Source organism: Camelus dromedarius, chromosome 7 (assembly GCF_036321535.1).
Source record: "Camelus dromedarius isolate mCamDro1 chromosome 7, mCamDro1.pat, whole genome shotgun sequence".
Classification (NCBI taxonomy): domain Eukaryota; kingdom Metazoa; phylum Chordata; class Mammalia; order Artiodactyla; family Camelidae; genus Camelus; species Camelus dromedarius.
In genome coordinates, this window is record NC_087442.1 from 16,736,280 (window position 1) to 16,762,351 (window position 26,072).

General features: G+C 41.5%; 1 protein-coding gene across 2 annotated transcripts; it reads left to right on the plus strand.

Moving 5' to 3' along the window:
* SLC35B4 (solute carrier family 35 member B4) lies at positions 1 to 25,770 on the plus strand. 2 transcript variants are annotated; one of them, XR_004137931.2, is made up of 11 exons: positions 1 to 335; positions 6,068 to 6,181; positions 8,887 to 8,989; positions 10,341 to 10,390; positions 12,592 to 12,673; positions 12,891 to 12,951; positions 14,480 to 14,589; positions 15,959 to 16,034; positions 19,424 to 19,499; positions 20,346 to 21,185; positions 25,198 to 25,770. XR_004137931.2 is itself a non-coding variant. In XM_031455395.2 (10 exons), exons 1-10 carry the CDS (start codon positions 259 to 261, stop codon positions 20,590 to 20,592), a joined length of 996 nt encoding a protein of 331 aa, XP_031311255.1. In that variant the 5' UTR covers positions 1 to 258; the 3' UTR covers positions 20,593 to 25,770. The 2 variants fall into 2 exon arrangements, 1 of the variants encoding a protein (XP_031311255.1); XM_031455395.2 differs by having other exon boundaries at positions 20,346 to 25,770.
* The last annotated feature ends 302 nt before the right edge of the window (positions 25,771 to 26,072 follow it).

The window sequence follows — 26,072 nt, forward strand, 5'->3', positions numbered from 1 at the left end:
CCTGGGAAGTGTAGTCTGGCCCGAACTCGGACGCCCCCTCGGATGGATGGGCCCCCGCTGCCTGCGAGCTACAGCTCTTCCTCCGCCAGCGTCGGTGGCGGCCGCGGGGAAGGGGGTGACTGCGGCGGCCCGAGGAGAGCAGCGTTCCGGGACGGTGGTGATGTTCAGTGCCGCGGCGAAGCGGCAGCCAGGCTTCCTGGGGTAGCGGTCTAGGCGGGCGCTTCCTCTGCGCGCTCGCTTCCTCTCCGCCGCCCGGCCATGCACCCGGCCTTCGCGGTGGGCCTGGTTTTCGCAGGCTGCTGCAGTAACGTGATCTTCCTAGAGCTCCTGGCCCGGTGAGTGACCCCGCTAGCCGCACTACAGAAGCTGGAGGAGGGGCGCCCCCGCGTGTCAGTCTCCCGAGCCGCGCCTCTACCCGAGGTGCGCGGGGGCCGGGGTGGGACCGCCTGAGCCCCGGGTCGGCTCTGGGCTGCCTGGGACCTGGCTGAGTCGGCTGCTGGGTTATTCTGCGCACCGCCCGCTGTCCCGCCCAATAGTTTCACAGCATCCTTCGAGGGGAACACTCGGGGTGTTGCTGTCGTCACCCCCGTTTCACATCCTGAGGGATTGAAGCCCGGGGAGCTTTTCTTCCAAGGTCAGCAGGGAGCTCGTGGCGGAACCCAAGGTTCCTCCAGCTCTTTTCTCCATCCTGCCACATGTTTGACTTGAGCAAAGCTTTTTGACTTAAAAAGCAGTCTGATTTGGTACAGGCTGCGAAGAAAGTTTCAGTTGTATTAAAATGGCCTGCAAAGCATTTGTTTTATTGGCTCTAGAGATGGTTTTGAGTACTTACTCAAACATACCTCTCAGTGATGAGGTCCAACTGACCACAGATAGCATTTTCAGCATTAAGATATTAAATTAGGAAGCATGCAGGTTGAGGCGTAACTTTATAAATTGAGAATGATTATGACTCTTTCTCAAAGGGACACCAGGGTAGCTTTATTGAGGTGGCATGCAAATAATGTTGAGCAATAAAGTGCAAAGTTCAGTAAATAGAAGCTGTTACAGAAAAGGCAACAGGTGGACTGGAAAAGGCTCAGGACTGAAAAATCTGTTATGAGTTTCAGTCTTTGGCTCTGCCATCCACTGGCTTTGTGACCTTTTCAAGTCATTTAGCATCTCTGAGCTTTTTCCACTTGTGAAATAATATCGATGGTGCTGTGTAGCGCCATGTTTTTAAATCTACACATTATCTCCACTGACCATCAGAACAATCTTATGTACAAGATAGGCCAAGAATTATATTTTTGTTTTTACTGAAAGTCAAACAGGTCCCAAGAAGTTAGATGGTCTTTTACTACTTCTAATTGGCAGAACCAGGACTGGAATCCAGGAATCTAAACTCCTAGCCCAATACCGTTTTCTACCTTCCTGTTATTTTTGCACTTCAGCAGCCCATAGCCCAGTTTCTGACGTGCCTACTAGAAAAAAATGTATTTTATTTTTATGATACTGTTGATTAATTAAGTCATTCTGAAGCAACCAGTTAAGGTTAAACTCTGTGGGGTTAATTTTTTTAATTTAATTTTTATGATTGCAGAGCTTGAAATTGTGTCATGCAAAAAATGTTGATAAAGATCTGTCATTTGTCATTCTTGGAAGTAGGTGGTGAGGGATATGAAAATGAAAAGAAATGTCTCCAGCTGTCAGCTGGGACACTTCAAAGGAAGGTCACTTTGGAAATGGATTTAAAAATATAAAAATGTGATAAAATCAGGCCAGCCATGGAAATGAAGGTCAGAGAATAATACTGTAATGTTTGTGTTGAATATGCTGTTAAATTAAATCTTGCCAAAGGCTGTGTGACATCAAAATATGCTAGCAACTGAAGGCCCTTTTTACTAGTTGTAAGCCCTTAGCTGAAGTACTTGATCTCAGCGAGTCTGTTCTCAGCTGTGAGAAGGCGGTGATGGCTCTACCAGCCTTCACTGGGTATGGAAGGATTAAATGAGACACAGCTGCAAATCAAAAGCTCCCAGTCAGTTCCCCTTCTACCTAACAACTTTTGTTTCAATATACGTAGACCCTGCTTTATTGAGCTGTTCCTGAAAAACTGTGGGCAAATCTAACTTTACAGAATGTTTTTCTACATTATAGGAGCTTCTATTTAGAATACTTTGAGTAATTTGTTAAAAAAAAATCATCATTCCTTATCTTTTTTGTAAATCTGGATTTTTACATACAGCCATGGGTTTTCATAAAGTGGTAAGGGGTACATTTGTTAATTTAAAGAATGGTACCCCAGGCCGAATAGCAGCTTTTTCCTGATTTGCTTGGGCAGCTCACAGCTTATCGTGTTTCAGATCAGGATAATAAGAGCCGGTTGGACCAGATGGTCTTTAAGTTTCTTTGTAGATGTGTCCTGTCATAATATGTTACTTTATCTTGGGACATCACAGTGGAAGGCTAATAAATTTTTATGGAGCAAGAACTGTCTTCTCACATGGCTTCCTTGGACTCATTAGGTGCCCTTGGAAGTGGGAATTAGGACACTAAGTATGAATGGAAATGCTAAAGTGACAGCTAGAGAGACGTGAACATTTTTAACCATTTTCCTTCAAATTGGAGAAACAAATTTAGGGTTTCCTTTCTGACTTCGTACGTATAATTAGGACCTATAATAAAATGGAAATCACCATGCAGTATACAGAGTGGGCATGAAGTAATGAATGAGTGCATTGATCTCTGTCCTGAGAGAGGTTACCTTCCACCTTGGAAATGGGATCCGCACCCATCAGGCTCACTAACTAGGTGAGGTGTCTTACGTCAGGAAAACAATCGGAAACATTCTCTTTCCCCGGTTTTACTTTCCAATCAAGTGCCTGATGTTAATCAAGTAAGTTTTCTAAATCTAGAATAAGAAATATGGAAGTCATAAGCTATCTGCCTAATTCTTTCTCTTCAAAGTTGCTTTTTTTTTTTTTTTAAAAAGAAGTGCAAATTTGGATTCTTGCCAAAGAGACTTCAAAGGGAAAGCGTTTGCAGTTAGTGATTATCATTCCCGGGGAATAAAGTTCAAGAAAACAAGTGATTTAGAGAGAAAGGATTCAAGTTTTTACTCTGAAGTTTTAAAATGAATTATCCAAGTTAAAATAAATAGTTCCATTGGTAGCTGTACAGCAGTGTGTTCTTAAAAAGCTCTGTAAGTTGATTTTTTTAAATCGAATTATGTGGGTACATTAGGAAGATATAAACATCCTATGGAAATGGAGATAAAGTAGATTAAAATTGTCAAAGAGAGGGGGAAATGAGGAATGACTCTTAACGGGTATTATTTAATTTTGGGACACAGAAGTGTGGTAATGGCCACACAACTCTGTACTAAAAACCATTGAATTGTAAAAAAAAAAATAATAATAGCAATAATAAGGGGGTCTGCAAACACCATGTATTTGCCAGGTGGCCCTGGGAGACTTACCTAACTCAGTGCCATGTGGCCCCCAGTGTCTTTAGCAATAAAATGGGCATAATAATACCTACCTCCGTAAAAACAGATGAAATTAAAAATTATTATGATGACTTTTTAAAAAATATCCTATGAAAAGTACACTTTTAAAGTGAATCATTTTCTTGAAGTAGTTACTTTTAACTCTCATACAATCCGAATATTGTAGATCACGTTTGCTTCAAGTGAGGCAGCCCTACATTCGTTCAGTTGCTTGAGTGAAGACCAGACACTGGTGCCCAGTTGAACTGGCTTAAGCTTTTGGTAAAGAGAAAATGGAAGGGAAAGCAAGAAAGGTGACGAGCCCCTTGTGGACTAAGTATTGTGCTTGGCACTTGATGCATATTTCCTCTTTGAATCCTCACAACGATGTTAGACAACATTTCCATTTTATAGGAGAGAAAAAAATGGGTCGATGTAAATGTCTTCAAAAGGGTTACTATACTTAGATTGAAGGCCTTTCAATATGCAAGATTCTAGTGTTCCAGTCTTTGTCTTTTCCCCTCTGTTAAGAGCTTTTCAGGGACTGGGTTATTTACTGTACAATAAACCAGTGAGCCAGGCACTAATTCCGTTGACATTGTAAAGATAAGAAAACTTAGAGTAATTAACTTCCACTGCCACAGGGTAAGAGGTGCAGCTGGGTCCTGTGTGTCCCTGTGTTCTTCTAACCACGTGGGGAACACTGCTTCTCAACCCTGTGACACACGCACGCTCACACCCCCTCCTACACCTCCCAGCTCTTTTTCCAGACCTACACTGGTGGTTCTCAACTCTGGGTGCACATTCGGATCAAGAGGGACGTTTTCAAAAGTAACAGATTCCAGGGCCCTGTCCCAGACCAGTCCTATCAGAAATCAGAACTGGGAGGGTGAGGCTTTCAGGCCGACGGGTTTTAAAAGAGCAGCCCAGCCAGAGCTGAAAAGCACTGTGCTAGGAACAATCCAGAGTTCCTCCTCCTGCCACTCATATTTAGGCTAATGGTTTTAATTAGCTCCCTGAATGAGGCAAGCGTCTTACGTGATTATTTATGGATTCCGGCACCGTAGCGCCCTGTCCCTTGAACATAAGGAGTGCTAAAAGAAATGGTGCAGCTGGATATAAAGCAGTGGTTTTCCAGGGAACCGTCCTGGGCAGTAGAGCCTAAAGGGTAGCAAGCACAGCTCTGTACAAGGATGGCTTACGCTTGGCCTTAGTTTTGTGCTGGGTGGGTGTATTTAAGAATGTGATCCTAGGACAGGAAGTACTCCTTGTCTTGAGCCACAGGGCTATTAATTGAGTGTCTGTCTGCATCTGTGAAAGCAGGTATAAAATTTGTGCTTTTCAGTATGTGTACGTTATACCTCAATAAAACAAAACAAAACAAATCAACAAGAATGTGATCCTGTTAATACAACAATGGAGAATGAGTTGTTTTCAATAAATAGCATTATGTTAATATATAATAATATAGTTAAATCCCTTTAATCACTAGCTATGAGCAAATGTCTTGGTTACGATGAAAATACAGAATATGAAGTCTATATTTCATAACATGGGAAGAATGGGAATGTGGAAAATCTGGAAGCTTCGGTAAAACAAAGGTAACTGCTGACTTTGCACTTCTTCCAGTGACTGAGCAGAGCTTCACGGAGGACAGGTTTTCAGTAATCAGTGACGAACTTTCACAGAGTGCCTCAGGAGGGTTGCCAGAGGAATTTCCACCTTGTAGACATATTCCTAATAGTCACTGCGGAAAACTCCCCCCACCCTTACACAGATCACTGAACAGGGCGATTGAATTCCATGGGCGTTCACTGGGTGCCTAGTCTGTGTTAAGGGTTGTGGAGAATAGTAGACTTCAGCAGTGCTCCTCAAACCTCCCCTCATTATCGCTCCTTATCACCCACTACTCCCACCAAAGACCCCTTTTTCCCCTAATCATCCCTCCACAGATACACTGTATATGGGTTCAGGTACTGTGTGTATATTGGTGCTTTATACTTACAAAGATATTAAGATTTCCTTGCCCCCCACCACCAAGAACCAATTGTTGCTGCCGTGGGGGGCTCTGTCTAAGGTAATGGATGTCCTTGTCATCAACACTGGGTACGAGTCTTCTGTTGACACCCATCTCAGAAATTCTGGGCCCAGAGGCTATGAAAACATCCCAGGAGACCTGAGCATATTTCTGTCCTTGGGCTTTGTGCTTAAGCTGACAAGGAGCTGGAATAAAGCCCTCTTGGTTAAGTGAGGATCCTAACAAGACCATAAAAAGGAAAAAAAAAAAAAAAAAAAAGACCACATGACTGACTTTCTGCAGTTTCCTGGGAATGCTGTATCTCAGTTCTCAGAACAAGCATTATCAGCATGACTCTTCCCCATGGCCTGCTACTCCCATGGCGGGGTGAAGTGGGGAAGCCACTGATCTTGCCTGTGGGTCTAGTGCTCTTCGTGTCATCTGTGGGAGGTGAGAACTGAAGCAAAGGAGAACAGTGGGTAATAGAAATCTCTGCTCCCTGGTATCAATAAAACAATCTGTGCCCTTTCTCTCAGTTTTTTGATGCCTTTTTTTTTTCCTTTATGTTCTTTGCTACGCAGGAGGCATCCAGGATGTGGGAACATTGTGACGTTTGCACAATTTTTATTTATTGCTGTGGAAGGCTTCCTCTTTGAAGCTGATTTGGGAAGGAAGCCGCCAGCTATCCCAATAAGGTATGGCCCTTTGAAGTCGCTTTTAGCCCTCTTTTTTTCTTTTTTAAAGTTAAGAGCTTTACTGGTACCTATATAAAAGGAAATGAGGCATCTTTTTACAAGATTTGTGTCAAAGATATCAGTAGAATAATTCATTTTCTGAATTTAATACATTATGAAACTATAGAGAGCCTAGTTTTAGAATAAAATTCCTGCCACAACACTTAATATAACTCTGACAACTATACGTACGTAGTGTATGTGTGTGTTTCTGTCAGTTAAAGGTCTTGTGTGACCATCAATTTTTAAATAGTTCTGTATGTTATTATCTTCATGTTGGTAAAGTTATCAAATATGGTAAGAGTAGTATCATTGCTCCTTTTAAAAAACTAATGGCTTTTGGAAATAGAGGTGGTGGTTACACAACATTGTAAATGTATTAAGTGTCCTTAATTGTTCACTTTAAATGGTTTATTTGATGTTATGTGAATTTCACATCAATTGAGAGGAAATGAATGGCAAGTTCAGGTAAGGTAAAACTGTTGATTCCAGACCTCCATCCATTAGTCCAAATTTGCGTAACTGTACTCATGGGGCCAAATGAAAAACAGGGCAGTTCTTACAGTAAACAATGTATTGCAGACTCAGCATTCTTGCCGTGAGAGACTTGAATAAAAGTGTGATTTTTTTTATCCAATGGGGAGTATTTAGTAGGCTAGCGGCCATTAATCCCTTTGAGAGGGACGTTCTGGTGTGAATGCACCAGAGGACTGGTTAGGATTCCTCCTTGTTGGTGTTATGTTGCAGTGTTCCTGAGTAGCTTGCTCTAGAAAATCTGGCTGAATTTTGTTACTAATATTATATTTTAAAATTTCCCAATGTGATGCTAAATATTCTGAATACCTACCCCCCCCCCACAATTGACTTTAGTATCTGCATGAAACTTTCTGCTCCCACGACCAGCATTTACACCAGAGTAGGAGCTCCAGCATTTTTTTTTTATTCCTCTGACCCTTTCCCTCCTCCTCGCGCTATTTCTTTCTACTCTGGCTGCCACTAGTGTCGTTCAGGAACGTGGCGTAGTCACTCTCCCCACGACATTTATACTAGTAGCCTCGCTGGCTGACCTCCTGCCTGTCCCCTCTTCATCCCTCCATTTCAACTTCCTGCCACTGCCTCGTGACACCTGCTCTCACAAGCACTCAGGGGTCACCGTTAGGTTCAGAGTGAAGCCCAAGCTCTGATGCTTCTTGGATGCTCCCCATCATCTTGTCCTAACAGCCACAATGTCCAGTGTGTGCTGGGTATTTTGCTTTCTCTCCATGAGGCTAGAATCAAAACCTCGCTCATGTCATTCATTCCCGTGAGCGATCTCTAGGCAGTGCTAGGCAGGCAGCAGTACAGAATAGCTGAAACTAATTATCCTGAAAGAACTTGATGAACTCACTTTATCTCCAAATGGCGTCTTTTCAAGACAGGACTTAGAAAATGGGGCAAGAAACCTTGTGAAATCACCGATAGTGTATTATTCAGAGGCTGTGAAGTAGGTCTTACCAGTAACTCTGCCCTCTGCGCTCTGCATTCGTGGTAAAGCTCCTCACACTTTCCAGACTGAGTTCATTCAGCCCTGGTGTGGCTGCCTCTCCGGGCAAACAGTGCCACGCCTAACCAGGGATGCAAAACAGGCTCTGGTCAGGGAAGATAACTTGAGACTCAATGTTGTCATGTTCTCCAGATGTGCAAAGGTGAAAAAGGATGGGGACCTGTGCTTAAAGACTTCCACCCTTTCCTGGAAAATATCCAGCCACTTACTCACCTTTGCCCTGCACTCTAGCCATGTACTTCAAGAATAGTATTTTTCTCTTTTTGAATGTATTAGGTTCATATGAAATTGCTGATGTTCAGCCCCTTTTGACCTACAAAAATGGCATTTTAAATGGTTGAAGCTGATATGTATGAAAGGCATCTTAAGGATTTTCTAGATCAAAATAGGGGCATTACAAATATAAAATTATTTACTTTATTTATTTATAATTTTTCATTTGTGTTTATCCCTTTACCTTTTTAAGTGATTAGGATTACTGATTTTTTTTTAGCTTTTGTTGTTGTTATTTGAAGACCTATAAATTCTCAAAAAACAGGTTTCTTGATTTTAAATACAAATCTATATAAGTCAAATGGTGTCCTCATTAATCTGGAGGCCACTGGTTCAGAAGGTGGGGTAATTTTAACAGCTTCTAGGCTAAAAGTAACTGTTGACTGAGCAAATATTTTTAGAAACAGTGACAATGGTATTAACAAGTTTGTAGAGGAAATATTTGAGAGAGTTTAACCATTTACAAGTTCTTTAGACGTGTATGAAAATTATATACAAAGAACTTACAGAATAATAAAAATTATCCATTCACTTAAAAAAAAACCCTATTGCTGTATATTAGGTAACTTTTTGAAGCCTCATTTTTATTGCTATGCATACTTGAAACATATTAAAATAGTGTTTCTTGAAACATTCTTTAGTCCAGACTTTTTCCACATCAGTCTGGCTTTGTGAAGTATTTTCATATGTACCTAGTCTTTAACTTCACATTCTAATAGTGATACGATCTTTTAATACAGAGGCCACAGGCATAATACATTTTTATCCAGAAGTATGAGTTTCCTTCTGTACTTGATTTTCTTGAAATAGCAGATTCTGTGTGGTGTGAGCTGTTGTCTCTGCATCTCAGGTACTACGCCGTGATGGTGACCATGTTCTTCACCGTCAGCGTGGTGAACAACTACGCCCTGAACCTCAACATCGCCATGCCGCTGCACATGATATTTAGATCCGTAAGTGCTGCGGGCGCTCGTGCGTGCGTTCCTCTGGGAGATGCAGCTAAGTGGGTGCATTAAACACATGGCAGAGGTAGAAAGGTCCTGTAAGACGTAAAGGCTCAGATACAAGAATAGGTCTTACGGAGGAGTAAGCAGAGGCTTGCTTCCATCTTAGAAGTGAGGCAAAAAGAGAGAAATGGGAAGGTGGGTGGTTTACGTTTATTTATCAGAGGTCTTAACGAGCGACTAATAAAGGAAGAGTTAATATCTCCTTGGGAAACAGATTTTACCTTTAATTTCCTTCATCTGGTTAATTTTATATTTAGTTTTGCTGTGAATGTTATTTAACTTATTTGTCATCACTCTTTGTTTCTTTCATAAAATTACATTTACCTCTAGTACATGAAATAGGTATATCCCTTTTCTGACTTTTTTGAAAGCAGAGACTTGGGATAATTGGATAAAGGGAAGTTCTTGATGGAGGTAGATTTTCTCCCAAAGCAACAGAGGTTTTCGTCTCATGCATGGTGGGAGATCTACGTTTAGTTTGTACATAAATAAGAACAGAGTGTTTCCTGAGGAACAGGAAAGAAACTCAAGGGGGAGTGTGGTTAGGCTTGCAGAAGAATGCACAGTACATGAAAATTAGAATTAGATCATCTCTGTGTGGCCTGAGATTTTTGTGAGACGGAACATGCTATTCCTAATGGGACTTTCCAGAGCTGATCATAATTACTAAGATGACCTTCAAAGCATTAAGCACCTAGTAGACTTTCAATAAACACTTGCTGATTGATTGATGCCTTTCCAGAGAACAGAGAGATCCCTGCACAATTTCATTCAGTAAAACTGTGGGTGAGGAGAAGTTAATAAAGAGCTCCTGTAATCCAAAACCACTAGCTAAATGTATCAAATTCGGTCTAACTCACTGTGTACCATGTGAACCCTTGTAAACCAATCAAGAATAGTTATTTAATTTTGCATTTAAAGAACTGCTTTTGATAAAACTGCTTTTAGAACTAAATAAATAAATAAATAAATGCTCCTATAAATTAGATGGAAACTTTGGCAAAGATAAGCCTATAATATAATTTATTCCTGCCAGCCTTAGCTTCTGTTATGACCACTTACTGGGAAGTGATCATTTTTATTCTCTGTCATCTTTAAAAGTTCCTGTTATTTTGTGTGATAGATTTTTATGGTTTGTACTTTTTGCCGTCATAAGAACAAATGAACCTTGCTAATCATTCCATCCTAACGCCCTCCTTTCCACCTGTTTTCCCCTCTTGTCCATGTTCATATGTATCTTAAATTAATGCAGTTTTCTTTCCCTAGTGCACTGAAGCTCTGTTGTCTCTTTTTACAGGGTTCCCTAATTGCCAACATGATTCTAGGAATTATCATTTTGAAGAAAAGGTAAGCAATACTCCTTAATATTTTACGTGCAGGAAGGCTATCCTGAGCCTCAGCCGTGAGCTGGTGGGGATTCCCTTTCTCCCCGCGGTGCTGCGTTTGCCCGGCCGTCTGCCTTGCTCCCTAGTTCTCTGTGTGACGATGCCGCCCGCTCCCAGGGCAGCGGGCCAGTGAGAGCAGCCGCAGTGTTCTCTCTGCGCAGAACTAAGTAGCTCTTGTCATCGTTGAATCCTTAGTTCCACACTAAACTCCGAAGCCAGTTGATCTAAAACCTCACTGTCCCATGTGGTCACCACTGGCTACATGTGACTATTTACATTTAAATTTAAACATTTAAAAGTAAATGAAATTAAATATGTAGTTTCTCCATCTCACTAGTCACAGTTTAAGTCCCCAGTAGCCACATGTGGCTAGTGGTGACCACAGTGGAGAGCCCCAATGTGGACATTTCCACACTCACAGAAGTTCCGAGGGCCGGCGCTGTCCTAGGGGGCGTTCATCAGGACTACATGGTGAACTGAGGGACCCTCACACATACTGCAAGGAAAATCCGTAACAAAGGCCCCGGTGGCCGCGAAGACGGGATGAAAAGCTTCAGGGCTGTTCTTTGGGGCTGTCACCAGTGGCTGTCTTCGGGGGGCGGTTGGGAAATATCAGAAGTGCTGGGATGCTTTTTCAAAGCAGCTTGGAAAGTAGCTGTCAGTTCAGTGTGGGAACCAAGAATTTTTAAGTAATAAGGGCTGTGTCATTGAAAGGACAACTGTCCTGTCCTACTAGGCTCCTGACGTTCATCTCCTGAGGCTTATGTTCCCCCAGGTGAGCACCGCTGCTGCTGGTTCCTCTTCTAGGTTCTCCCTTTTCAAGCATGCTTGAGTAGTGGCCAACATCATTACCCTCAAAGTGACCCCTGTGCTTCTCGGTAGTGTTAAGTTCACCTTGGGACGGACCACGGCCTTTCTAACCTTTGATTGTTTGACTCATAACAGGGATACAAAAGAACATATTATAAAAGGAATGTATCCTCCTGATAGTGCCCCGAAATTTGAGGGGCCTTTCTCAAACATCTCAGTTTTCCTTAAGGACTTGTTTTGAGTCTGTCATCTTAAATCTCTCTCATCTTAAACCTTCTTCAGTGTTTATCAGTCAGAGAGCAGGAATTTCCCCAAGTTAAACTATCTAAGATCAAGAATTAGTAATTTTTTTATCTCCTTTTATTTACCTTGAGTAGAGCCCCTTCAGGTTCACAGTGTGTTCCTCATTCCAGGATTTGAAGACCGAATCTATATTCACCTTAACCACGGCCTTCACTATTTTTTAGGCCTGAATTACAAACCTCTCTCTCTGATCTTCCCACACTGAAGAGTTCCCTGATTTTGCTATCCGCCCCTAGGAGTGCCTCTTCCCTCCTCCCACCCCTCTTCTCTACCGTGGTGCCCTTGGTTCCTTGCTCAGCCTTTTTACCTAGTTTTGTTGGCCTTTTTATAAGGTGCTGTGAGCAAAACTATGCAGAGTATTTGAGTAGGAAACTTCAGATGTGTATAAGGTTTTCATTTATGCCTGAGGCCCTTTGCTTTATCACCAAGAGCCTGAGAAGGATGTTAATTGATGCTATTTTAGTTAATGTGAAATGCCACTGTTATTCGTGCTAATAGCCCCATTAGTTTAATATTGCCCCCTTTATTCAACTACGCCAACATTTAAAAACAGTATTTAAGTCACTCCAAAGCATAAGAACAGTACCCTCCCTGAACACGGTCAATTGAATTGTTTTCTGAGTATCGAATCCTGCTGCTCGTCCCCGAGGCTCTGTTCTTCCTCTGCGTGGTGGGTCTCCTCACACTCCGGTTTGGGCCCCAGAAGCCAAGAAAAGCAACAGGTGTCCATTAAGATCTCAGTCAGGCGTTCATTTGGAGTCCAGAGCAGGATGGACTCTCATGTCCAGTCTGTGTCTTTTTTTGATTTCCTGATGAAATAATCTATTGGTCCACAAACTATCGGTAACTAACTGTTCTAAACAGCACCAAGGAAGGGGGTTGTTTAGAACCAGTCAGCATCCTGATTCTTTGACACACAGACTTACTGGGAAGTGGTTCCCCTTGACCGTGTTTTGGTGATTTGCACTCTCATGAGCTGCCTGACTGTACACATCATGTGGAAATTCATATCTGTACTTCCCTAAAGTCTTCTTGTTCTTCTTTTTGCAGATACAGTATATTCAAATATACCTCCATTGCCCTGGTGTCTGTGGGGATATTTATTTGCACTTTCATGTCAGCAAAGCAAGTGGTAAGAATCTACTCACAAATCATTTATATTCACTGCTTGCCATGGGGGCCCAGGTACTTATTAATGATACAATAAATGTAAATGCTCATGTAACACAAGGGTTTAAACCTCTGAAAGAGAAGAGTGGAGGGAAATGGCTCACAAATGTTCCCCTAGTATCTAGGCCCCTTGCAGGTAGTTGTGGTCTCTGTACCTTGTATTTTTTCTTATTTCCTAGACTTCCGAGTCCAGCTCGAGTGAGAATGATGGATTCCAGGCATTTGCATGGTGGTTGCTAGGCAAGTACAGTAATTACAATGAAGCTAATTGCCTCTGCAGTTCTGTTTTCAAAGTTTGCTCCTGAGGGATATGTTTCTTGGCAAGAAGCTTCGGCTAAACAAATTGTGTCGTGGAAGAGAGAGGCACCTGGGATAATGTATCTCTGAACCTTAGTGTTCAAGAAATGAAAAAGAGGAAATGTCCATGTTCACGGTGGTGTGTTCTACAACATGGATGTTTTCCTCAGTGGCTTGGGTGCTTAGGGTAAAGTCCGTGTCTGGTTGCCCCGCATGCTCTCTGGGAGCAGTGCTTAGAGTGTCATCCATTTCTTTATGATCTGTCTGCTGAGCAGAAGCTTCTACAAAGGGATGGCACATTACAGCAGTTGACTGTTGAAATTTCCAAGGGACCCATTTCTAAATCTTAGATTAATTTTCTTCCTAAGCTGTTCCACATGGCAACGTTCCCAAACCTGACCAATCATCGGAATCTCCTGGAGAATTTTTTAAAATACAAGTAGCTCTTTGTGGAATTAATCAGACAACTCCTACAGAGCTTTGCCCTCACTGGGTGTGAGACAGGAGGGCACGCCTTCCCAGGTGCGCTAAGTGACGGCAGTAGCAGATTGGGGCCGACTGTGTGGAAGAGAAGGAGCCATGAAAGAGCTGTCTTCTGGCTTCTTGACTTTGAAACTTTATCCCTTTAGGTTGCTCTTCTTTACATAGAAAGATCTTTATGAGCTCTGAGAAAAATACTTTACCTAATGAGAAAAACTTGCAAAAGGTACGAACACACAGTTCATGGGGAAAAAAATTAATGTCCAGTCATCTTATGTTCAGTCTAATAATCAGAGAAATGCAAATTGAAGCCAAAATGCAGTACCTTTTTATTTTTGGTCTATTATATTGGCAAGATAAAAAATAATTATTCTCACTGCTGCTGGTGGGGGCAGTAAGACGACTATTTTCATATAATTTTATGGTAAATTGATACAGCCTTTCTGGAAAAAAAATTATGTATTGAATTTTTTAAAATGTCTACAACCTTTGACTCAGTAATCCCACTTATGAGTGTTTATCCTAAGGAAATAATCAACATTTTTTTGAAAGATTTATATACTAGGATGTAAGTTGATTTTAATGATGAAATACTCGGAGGTAATCTAACCCTTCTTGTATGGTAAGACATCTAAGTATGGTACACCCACATGAAAGAATAATATGCAGCTATTAAATCATACTTTTGAAAAAATTTTAATGAATGACTTGAAGGAAAATCTAGGGGAAAATCGTTAGGAAAGCAAGATACAAAGTTATATATTCATTATGATCATGTCTTAGCATTAAATATATGCATAAGTATGCATAGAGAGCCGTAGCAAACTGTGTAGGATAGGATGGTAATATTGTGGTTGGTTTTTATTACTTTTTAAATTTTGTACATGTACATTTAGTGTGTAATATTTGTAGAACTTAGTAAGTGTTCTTTAAGAAAAGATCTGGCAGTTAGCAAATGCAGGCGTCTTGTAACTGGATGTTTGCTTTCTAGGTATTGGGGCACTGACTTTTGCTCTTCTGATGTCAGCAAGGATGGGTATTTTCCAAGAGACTCTCTACAAACAATTCGGAAAACACTCCAAGGAGGCTTTGTTTTATAATGTAAGCGATTTCTTGAACCCGGGGAAGATGAAAATCACTGAGTTATTATTGTATGTACACATATGTAATTACATATATGTGATATGTTATTTCAAATATGATATGCCATCCTTCTGATATTTATTATCCAGTAAGGTGCCTTGGGACCCACGGACTCTGGCACTTTTGATAGACTGCCACAGTCCTCTACAGGAGGTGATCATAATCAGTCAGTGTAAACAGAACATGTCTGCTAACCAGGTACTGCCCCATGGGACAAGGAACCCAAGGTTCCCACAGATGAAATCAAGTTAAAACCAAGATGGAAACCTGAAACGGGAATAGAAGGTCCAAGAACCACAAGCCAAGGAGCATGTATGCAGGCAGGCCTTTGAGAGAGCTGAGGAGGATGGGGTTTGAGGAGTTACGTTCCTCAGTTGGGCTTTATTCATCTGATGGAGAGTTTAATTAGTTAATTATATACGTTCACTCTTCTTTGTTTGAAACTGCTGATCTAGAGCCACCTCCTCTAGTGTTCCTCTTTCTCGCCCCTCTTTCCTATTAAAAAATGTCCAAAGTACAGCCCCTCAAGGTCACAGTGACAGGGTTGCCTCCAGATTCAACAACCTCAGGGATTCCTTCCCTGCCAACTTTTTGTACTGAAGTGTCAGATGAGCAATTTGAGATATTTAATTGGGAGCTAGAGTATGTGGCCAGGAATTTTTAAAATAAAGGAACATTCTGTTTGGTTCACATGATTTTTTTTAGCACAATACCTGGCTCATAGTTAACTGCTTGGTTAAGGTTAGCTGTGATTCCTTATTATGATTGTGGTGGTGGTGGTTGTGGGTTGTGGCCAAGCCCATTAATCTTTGCTTACCTGTTGTTTCCCCTTCCTTCTTCAGTCTCTCTTTATTCTTGTCTTCCTTTCTTTTTCCCTGACATCATATTGTTCTCCACTCTCTTTTCCCACTAGTTTCCTGAACACGCTAAAATCTGCCTTCACATTCCATATAATTTTTAAATCCATTATATTTGCTTAACTGGTCTCAAAAATAGTAAAATGTGGCAAATCGTTAGGTTAGAATGACTGTGTGTTTACATTTCCCATTCTCTTTTGTTGAGTAAAAAGGTGCTGGCTCTCTTTTTTAGTTTTGTGTTAGGGACCATCACACTCCACAGGGCACAGACTGTAATTCGGGGGTTGATATCATACCATACAGTGTCAGGTGGTCAGTAGCACTGGATACATTTAACTTAATAAGTCTGACTTGCCTTTCTTGATGTTGCCTGTTAAACAACTTGTAGAACCTTCAATCATTGTAAAGATACTCTAATTATTCTGTAATGTTTTTGCAGTTAAATTTACGTGAAATGTTTCTTCCCATAGCACGCCCTTCCACTTCCTGGTTTCATCTTCTTGGCATCTGATATTTATGACCATGCAGTTCTATTCAATAAGTCTGGTGAGTCTGGGGTTATTCAGTAGAACTACCTGAGAGTTTCAGAGGCAACGTCTCAGTTTTACTCTTGACTTGACCACTGCTTTTTTCATGATTTTTTAAAATTTATTTTTATTGAAGTACAGTCAGTTTACAATGTTGTGTCAGTTTCTGGTGTACAGCACAATACTTCAGTCACATAGGAATATATACATTTGTCCTCATATTCTTCTTCACCATAGGTTACAAGATATTGAATATATTCCCTGTGCTATACACTATAAACTTGTTCATCTATTTTATATATATTAGTTAGTATCTGCAACCTCGAAGGCATTCTGAGTGAAGTAAGCCAAAAGAGAAAGAAGAATACCACATGATGTCACTTACACGTAGAATCTAAAAAAAAAAAAAAGACGAATGAACTTATTTACAAAACAGAAACAGACTCACAGACATAGAAAACAAATTTATGGTTACCAGTGGGGGAAGGGAGTGAAAAGGGATAAACTGGGAATTCGAAATTTTTTCGTGATCTTATCCAAATCATCTGTCCCCCTGAAATTGTCTGTCCCCCTGAAGTCGTCCCCATTCCACCTTCCAGGAATATAGGGCCATTAATCTGTAGTTGCAGCAGCAAAAGCTTTTACAAGCACTTTTCAGTTATTTGCAAATGAAACAAGACAGTATCTTCAAACTTTCTATTTTGCTTTGGAATTTGTGTGTTTGCATTTGAATGTGGAATGTTTGATATTCTGAAAATGCAAATGAATAGTAATAACACACTGCAGAGACTGGAGCCTTGAACAGTTAGGCAGTGGTCCAGCTCTCTCCACTCCTGTTCATCCTTCTCTGCTGGGAAAGGCAGATCTGCTTAGAGATCCAGGCCGAGCCACCTCAGAGCCAGGAGGGTGAAAATGACAACAGGGCTTTTTCCTAGTTACAGAGTAGGTAGGCGGTAGGAATCAGCAAAATTAGTTCAAAAGTCTACATTGTAAGTTAGCTATGATTTTTTAAAGTGGTTGTTTAATAAGCTATTGCCAGTTAACTTGAGAGAAATTACTTGTATAATCTGATTATCTATTAAAAGAATGTGTGTTATACAGACAGTGAATACACAAGGAACAAAGAAACATTTTTCGTCTTTTGGGGTTTTTTTTAAGTTTATGTATTTATTTTACAATATCGTATTTTTTAATTGAAGTATAGTTGATGTACAATATATGTTACAGGTATAAAATATAGCACAATTTTTAAAAGTTATACTCCATTTACAGTTATTATAAAATATTGGCTGTATGCCCCATGTTGTACAATACCTCCTTGTGGCTTGTTTTATACCTGACAGTTTGTACCTCTTAATCCTCCACCTCCATCTTGCTCCTCCCCCTTCCCTCTCCCCACTGGTAACCACCATTTCCTTCTCTACATCTGTGAGCCTCTTTCAAAGAAACATTTTTAAAACTAAGGCTTTATGTTGTTCAGACCTAAAGTGGCAAGTGTGTTGCATAGAATGACAGTAGCTGCTCAGTGAACATTTGTTTGCTCTCTGATTGTGGACTGTGAAGTTGTGGTTGTTCTCTGTTTGCAAAATTGCCTCTCCCATTTGCCCACAAATAAGTGTAATGAAGGTAGAGTGTAAGAAAGTTTTTAAGGCTCTGAATTACTCGGTCATTTCTGACTTTTTAAACTGAGATATAATTGACATATAGCTGATTTTTGATGCAGTGATTTTTCAGGTCTCTTAGGGCCCCCACATAGCAAAGGGCTATTGAAATAAACACATTGTCAAATTCCTTGGGATTAATAATGATTTAGTTACTAGAATGTTCCTTCTAAAAGTTGCAGGGATGGGTATTTATATAATTTTTTTTTAAGAATCTGCCTTCAACTTCCTTAGAATCACCCCTAAGTATACATTTTTTTCTCTTGCTTAAGTGTCTGAGATGAACCTTTTATCCTAGAATTTCCTAAGGGCACTGAACATTCGTCTAAATAAAGCCCTTCTAATTGCCTCTTTCCCCAGCAAACTGATACAGTGGATCTCTGAAGTTATTAAATAGTAATAACACTTGGTAGCTTACTTTTCATTTCAGTACTTGCTAAGTGTTTCAGAGACAGTATAATATTGGGATTTCCCACTAGTCAGACATACAATTATAACAAGTTATCTTTATTTAGGTATATGAAATGTTATTTTTTGCAAAAGAAAATTAATGTTCATTTACTAACCAGATTGCAACATCACTTTGTTAGACTTTCCTGAGTTATGCTGTATAATTCAAAGCCCCAAACAATTCAGCAATTCAGAAAAACTGACCCTTCAAGGGTGTATATGTCCTTATTTTCTTTGATCTTGGATATTTTATTTCCTCCCAAGTATGTACTGTGTAGGCCTCATTATATAAAGCTAACATAAGTATGTATTTAAAGGAAGAAAAGGTACAGTTCGATCACCCTACCCATGAGCTAATTTCATTTTATCGGTGTCCTTCCCAACACTATTTACATATATTCTTGTGTAATCCTTGTGTAGGTATAATTTTATACTTGCTTTTTCACTTTCAGTCTGAGTCATAATCCTTGTGTAGGTATAATTTTACACTTGCTTTCTCACTTTCATTCTGAGTTTTTTATGTGACTGTGTATGATCTTTGTTTATATCAAATATATAATGCCTCATCTAGTTAAAGTATCTTTGCTTACATAGTCCTTGCTCTATCATTGGACATTTAGATTGATTCAGAGTTTTTCCTTATTACAAATACTACTGCGATGCATGTAGAACTTTTTTCTTCTTTTAAGGTAACTACGATTAACTCCTAAAAGTGAGTAGCAATACTTTTATGGCCCCTTGATACATAATGTGAAATTGATTTTTTAAAAAAACACCAATTTATGCTACCACCCACTGAATGGCTGCCAGTTTCACCACCATTTTGCCAGATTAGGATATTATTTATCAATGTTTAACAGCTAATTTAATAGATACAGAATGGTACAGCCTTGTATAACTTAGAATTGGTTACTAGCAGTATTGAACATATTTCCAAATGGCATTTAGTTATAGGTTGTCTCTCATCTTGTATTAATGGTCAGTTAAGACCATATCATTTTGAACTTCTCTGTGTTTCACAGTCTTTCTTTGTAAAGTGGGGTCCTATTCAGGCAAATGGTAAAGAGTCTATTTTAAAAGTAAAATAAATTATAATTTGTTTTAAGGAACCAGTGAAATGACTCTTGAGGCTGATAATATTCTGGAATCAAGGCAAGTAAAGTGGTGGAAGGTCCAAATGTCTCTGCGAGAGAGAACGTTGCTGCCTCTGTTATGTTCACCTGTATTACTCGATTCAAAAAAGATGAAGACTTAAGACGTCAAAAGTGATGCAACTGTCCTCTCTTAATCTTTGCAGAACTGTATCAAGTTCCAGGCATTGGTGTGACAGTGCCCATCATGTGGTTCTACCTCCTCATGAATGTCATCACTCAGTATCCTTTGCACTCCTCTGCCATCCAGTCATCTCTGTGTTATTTTGGCCCAGGAAAGTTTATCCTTTTCTTCTAATGGTGCAGTGACATGAGTTTTGTTTTTGCCTTGATCTGTTCTGCAGTAAGTGGGAGACAAGCCCAGCCAGCGAGCTCCTTTGTGGGGGGCCGGAGAGACAGTGGTGGTCGGAGGGTCAGTCGGCCACAGGGCACCATGAAGGAGAAGCTCTAGGTGCAGGTGTGGAAATCAGTGGGTAATCAAGAATTAGCATATGACACCAATGCTCTGTGATTTCTACCATCCTAGGATATTTCACAGGCTGTCTCAAAATTCTGCAAAAAATTTCAAATTAATGAAAACCTACTTTTTTTTAAAAACGTTCTTTTGAATGACCTCAAGCCCTTTCTAAAAATCATCTTTGAAACAACTGAGATTGACCTCATTCCTCTGAAGTCACCTCAAAGGACTGCCCTACAGAGAGAGATTCTTTGTAGAGGAGGGGGTGGAAGGACCGGGGACCAGATCAAATAAAGAGGGATGTGATCGCCTTTACTGAGAGTTACCCTCTGTCATTACTAGGGAGACAGCCTTCAGTGTGAACTGTGAGAAGAATCCAGAATAATCATAGGAGGGCTTCAGGCCCTTTGACGTTAGGCCCCACAACCAGAATGGCGGGACGGGAGTTCTGCAGGGTGTTCGGCCAAGGAAGAGCCTCAGAGCAGCCGTAGCTGATCCCCACGTTTTCTGGTTCCCTCAGTAGGAATACTGAAGCTCAGATCCTTGCCAGCAGGTTCTGCCGCTGCCCTCTCGGTAGTCCACCGAAAACCGCCTTAACCCCGCCCCTCCAGGTACGTGTGCATCCGCGGTGTGTTCATCCTCACCACAGAGTGCGCCTCCCTCACCGTCACGCTCGTCGTGACTCTCCGCAAGTTCGTGAGCCTCATTTTCTCCATCTTGTATTTCCGGAACCCTTTCACCCTGTGGCACTGGCTGGGCACCTTGTTTGTCTTCCTTGGGACCCTCATGTACACAGAGGTGTGGAACAACCTGGGGACCAGCAAAGGCCAGCCTCAGAAGGAGGACAAGAAGAACTGACGCCTGCCTGGAGCTGAGAGACCGGAGGCAGAGGGGAGCCGGATGCGGCCACCATTTCACCTTGGTTCGTGCCGAATTACCCCCCACGCATCGAACCAGCCCTGCACCAGAGAATCCTCAGAGAGGGGACTTCTCGGGTTTCTCATGACTATAAAGATGGCATTTATGGACTCTGGATTAGAAGCCCCTCAACCCTGAAACAGAAAAAACAGTTCTCTATGGTTGAACAGCCGGTCCATTTGGTGTATGTTTTGTTTACCAGAATATTCAGCACTGTGCTTACTGACGTCTGCGTCCCCAGAGCTGCTGGTTTTACATCCGTGGTCTCGGACAAGATGATCCCTTTTGTTGCTGTTCTGAAGATTCCCGGCCACAACAGTCATTATGCTTCTGTGGCCTTGTCCCCTTGTTCTGTCACCCTGCCACCCCTCAGCAGAACTTTTCAGTCAGTCAGACACTTGAGGCACCTTCACCAGGAACAACAAGTGGCCAAAGGAACAGAGACACGGGTGACCCTGGGGCTGGACCTTCTCTGCTGTGCTGGGAGAGAAGTGGTCGTCCCCAGGAGCCCTGCCGACACCGGAGCAGGCCCGGTGGGAATCCTTTTCCACGTTTTGCTGGGGTTTTTTTTCCTACGCAGAAGTCATACGCTTTCACACCTCCTGTGTTCTGTACTTAGAACAAACCTGCAGCATCCCTCTATGGCTCAACATTAATAAGAAAGAGAGGTTGTGTATGAATTAGGAAAGACAGACATTTCCTCCCAGCCTTCTACATGCAGCCCATCAGCCTGGAGCTGAGATGGTTAACGCCAGGAGAAGCCTGGCCCTGGTGGCACCCAGAGAGCCACGGCTCCCCTGCCGGGCTGGTTCCAAGTGGGCAGGTCTTTGAAAGGCTTCTTACCCAGAGAGATTCAGCTCTGCCCGGCATCTCTGATAGAGTCATGACCAGTCAGGCTAATGAGTAAACCCGTTTCTAGTGGGTGTGATGCGTCAATCGGGCCAAATCACAACCAACATGGAAAGTTTTTCTCGTTATTTATTTTTTTAATAAGGCATCTTAATGTTCTTGATCACTATGCGGGGGTATGTGGTTTATTATATGTAGAAACATGACCCTCTTTTGCTAATCATCTCAAAGGTCCAATTTTCCTCCCATGTGATACTTTTGAGAGAGAGGACCAGGGTCAGGGTAGTGTGTGTAGGTGTGTGTGTGTGCTCTTGTGTGGTTTGTGATCACTCAAGAGGAGAATGGAGCACAGAAGTGAGTGTTTTTATCTCTGTTCTTCACTTAGCCTGGGCCTCCACCGCCTCACCCAGGTACGTGCTCTGGAGGCCAGCAGACTCACCAGCTCCTCTCTTTGCACCCGGACAGAGGCCTCTCCTTTTGCACTGGATGCAGGCTGTGTTCTTAGATCAAGAGGCTGCTCCCTGCGTCTCCTGGGCTCGCCCAGGGGGTGGTGTGTTTATTCCACTGTCGAGCTGTTCTCTGATAGGGTCTGAGATAAGTGTCCTAGAACCACTGGGTCACTTTGGGGAGGTCTCTTAAGCTGCCTTGGGGTTTTTGATACCTAAAATGTGGCTACTGTTTCTCCAAAGTTAGAGGGTTTTCAGATCAATTTGTTGATCTGGACATGGACAGCTGTGCGGTGCCAGTGAGGGTCTGTGCTAAGCGATGCTGAATGAGGCGCGAACCTGTGCATGGACTCGAAAGGTACTGTCCTTGAACTATGTAGAGGTCCTCAGACTGATGGTGCTATGAATACCACGTGTTAAATACCCTCTTAAACAACAACAAAAGCTACTTTTCTTACTGTTTCATAGCAGAACCTGTCCCTCGGGGCTGTTTGGTAGCTGCATATCTGGAGTCTTGACAGGATAACTCTGGACAAAGCTTTACATTTATAGTAATCACCCTTTTTATGTCGATGGGAAATGTTACCTTTCCTAGTAACCGAAACAGTGTTGATGTACACAGACAGCATTTAACTGAGCCGATTAGGTTTTAAATTCTGGTTTTAGTGAATATGTGTTCCTCTCAGTCTGAATACCTCTGTTGGTCTTATTAACAGGAGGATACGTGTGGGCAGATGAGGGCCCGCGTACAACACAATGAGCGCGTGTAAGAACAGGATGCCGGACGTGCTGTGGGAATTGGCTTTTATCTCTCGTCTTTGGATATAAGGAAATACATCTAACAGACACCAGTTAATATTTTTAAAAACAATTTATTCCCCTTGGTTAACTTAGTTTTCAATCCAGGCTGAAATTGATTTCAGCCCCTTTTAAAAGGGAAAAAAAAAACGTTTTGCAGAGGGTCAGATACCTACTAACTGGAGGAGAAAGGTCTCTTAAAGTCGTCTCCTCTTTCTCTGGGTCAAGACTATGTAATTTTGTGCCCCACAGATAGAGGGTATAGTTTGTTAACAAAACCCTTAGAAGATCAAATAACAAATGAGACCAGCCAGAAAACATACTGTGTGTGTGTGTACTTCTGTGCCCACTTCGCAGCTTGACCAGAGTCCTAGATGAGGTAACAGGAGAAAACAGTGGACATGTGAATTATTTTAATTTAATGTCTATTCTTTACTACAATTCTTGTCACATTACAAACGCTTTTTCATTTTTTAATAGGAATTTATTTTGACCCTTTATTTGCTTTTTTATCCAACTAAAACCATTAATGCACTTGATAAGTTTCTATCAAGTTCTAAAGTATTTAGACACAATTCAAATAGTTGGATTTTTTTTGTACCTTCTTCCTGCCTAGTTATCCAAAATGAAATGCTGTGGAGCTTGAATTTGGTCATTGCGTCAAGTGAAGAAAAACCGTGAAAGCTGAGTTGGTCTGTGCCACTTCCACCAAACCTTTTCCATTCTTCTGGGAAGATGACCTGATATATTTTAAGGATTCTAATAAATACCTTGTGGTCATTTCCTGAGTGCCTTTCCTCCCTTCTGCATATATTTTTTAACTTCCTAACCCCCATGTCCAGTTTCTTCATCAGCCTCCGTTCACTTGGATACTTTTCTGCTGAGTAACAGCTCTATTCTTGTATCTGTTTATGCCTCTATTCTTTGGGGCTTCTGGGTGTTTTTGTGGATTTTTACAGGGTATATATATCTGTGTAGCATGTATTTTGTTATACACTGTTATAAGCACTGATACTGGGGTGGGGGTGTCTGTGAGGATGAGAATATCTGGCGGAATATATGAGTATATGTGTAATGAGTATGAATGTGAAGGGTTAATGTAAAAATGTTAATATTTTCTGTTACAGCTCAGGGTGGGGCTGAGAATCCTTACCACCGTTCCTGTCTGTATTTGGAAAACAGTAGTTTTCATACTTTACTCTTTTTACACTACCTCCAGCTGATTTTGCTCGCAGTGCCAGATGCCTGTGGTGAGGGGAGGTGGAAAACACCAGGTCGGGAATAACCGTAAACCAGTAAATTAGCTCTGGGCCAGTGGACGTGCTCATCGGTGGACCAGCTGGCATGGCAGACATTGTAGCAAAGACCTGAGCATCTGACAGATGCACATGGAGAAGAATGGCATGGAGATCTGAAATCGAGATCCTCCATTTGTTGTAGTTTTTTCTCTTTGGCTAGGAGTAAATAGAATTATGAGTAATTCTGCCCTTATTAGATAAACAAAGCATTTTATTCTCAATAGCTTTATCCTGAAAAGTGTGCGGGGAACTCATCTGTGACAGTTCATTCTTAGGTTGAAAGAACTGTCAGTATAGATAAAATCCATTGTTACTAACTGATTGGTGTGACATTTGAAAATAAGTATAAACAATATTTGTCAGTAAAAGAACTAGTCATAAGTGTCGGAATACATTCAGTATGTACCGGGCTGGGGTGGGAGACTCTGTAGTGTGCTCTTTCTAGCAGCTTCTTCACAGTGGACAGTGCAGAGAAGAGAGGGACCAGGGATGACATCTCACTCAGTTCTGTACTGCCAGCCCCTGCACAGAGTCTGACTTGCATCCCAGGAGTAAATGAACGCTTGCTAAGATCTTATTCCCTCACCTGATGATGGCTTCTAATTCCTGTTCCCACTCTTCATCAGCTGGTTGGCAGGAACACAAATAAGAGGAAACATTCCTAAGGTTCTAAGCCAGAGACAGAAGGGAGGATATACACCAGGGATGGGGGGGGGTGCAGCTTTTGCTCTCTGGTTACCTGGTGCGAGGAGGGCAGAGAATTATAGACTTAGCGTCTTACATCATTTGGTGCTCAGTGCAGGGACATGCCCTCAGGGTTCTATTAGGATTCTTAGAAGTTTCTGAAGTAGGCTGCTTGGGGTGACCCTTAACCTCACCATAGGTAGTTGGTTTGTATTGGCTGGTGCCTGGGGCACATTGTCCTTTTGTCGTCTCGGTATCATGCTGACACCACTTCCCTGAGCTTTACCTATGAAATCACTAAACATCCTACCAAATTTCCTCAATTTCAATCAAGTAAGGCAAGCTACAAGGGTACCACAGATAGGTAGGGGGGAAGAGCTTGGTCTACATTTAGAAGTCATGACTTACATTTTTTAAAGGAGAAGGCTGTAACAGTTCCTTGGCACATTGAATTATTTATTTCTTTTCAGATGTAAAGAAGACTCCCGTGAAACAACAAGAGAAGCAGTAGTTACTCCCCAGAGCAATAAAACTGTCTTTGTGTATCACTTGCAATCACAAGTCATTTCTGTGCTAGTTGCTTTCATTCCAGAGAATGGTATCCTCCTCCAAAAAAGAGGATGATTTTCAAAGTAGGATTTCCTAACAGATTATGTGGCGTGGGGCTAGGGGAGGGCTGGTGGGGATTTGATTTATTCAGCCTCTGAGCTCTTGATTCAGCATTACAATTTAAGAACAAAGATTGGAGGAGGAGGAGGGACTAGACAGCGGTGGAGGATGTAGAACATTAGTGAGCATTCAGATTTTGAGCTGTGTAAATATCAAATGTCGGCTTCCAGCCTTATGAGTTATTTGAGCAGAGAGTTAAGAAGGAAAGGAAGATTCTGAATAAAATGTTTGGCCCAACAAATGGAATGAGTCTTTTTACCATGATTTCTCACAAAGAGCAATTTTCTACCTTCTGAAACAACTCATCAGACACCTGGTTTTTATCTTAAATTGTACAACCATTGTTTCTTAATAAAAGTGATACATTTCTTGCAGGTGTTTCCATTCACCATTACCTTTCAAGTGCTTGTGTGCAGTTTCAAAAGGTCTCCAATTTTTGCCCTGTGTAGTGGTGGGACTTTTTACTACAGACAATCGTAAGGAACCCGTCTTCTGATGCCTGACAACTGGATCAATCATACACCACTTCGCAGGCTACAGGTAGGTTTCTACTTCAGAAATTTAAAGAGGATCAGCCTAGTTTGGGAGGTTTTTAGAGGTTCATGGCAGTAAGTGTCTGTAGCAAATCTCAAAACCTCTTTGCCTTAAAAGAAACGCATTGATTTTTGTACTGCTG

Bases quoted from the DNA above. Each gene is read 5' to 3' on its own strand.
- SLC35B4 (XM_031455395.2), top strand. From the start codon at position 259: ATGCACCCGGCCTTCGCGGTGGGCCTGGTTTTCGCAGGCTGCTGCAGT. The intron at 12,674-12,890 runs GTAAGAATCTAC...CTTATTTCCTAG, and splicing joins TCATGTCAGCAAAGCAAGTG to ACTTCCGAGTCCAGCTCGAG. The intron at 16,035-19,423 runs GTGAGTCTGGGG...TAATCTTTGCAG, and splicing joins AGTTCTATTCAATAAGTCTG to AACTGTATCAAGTTCCAGGC.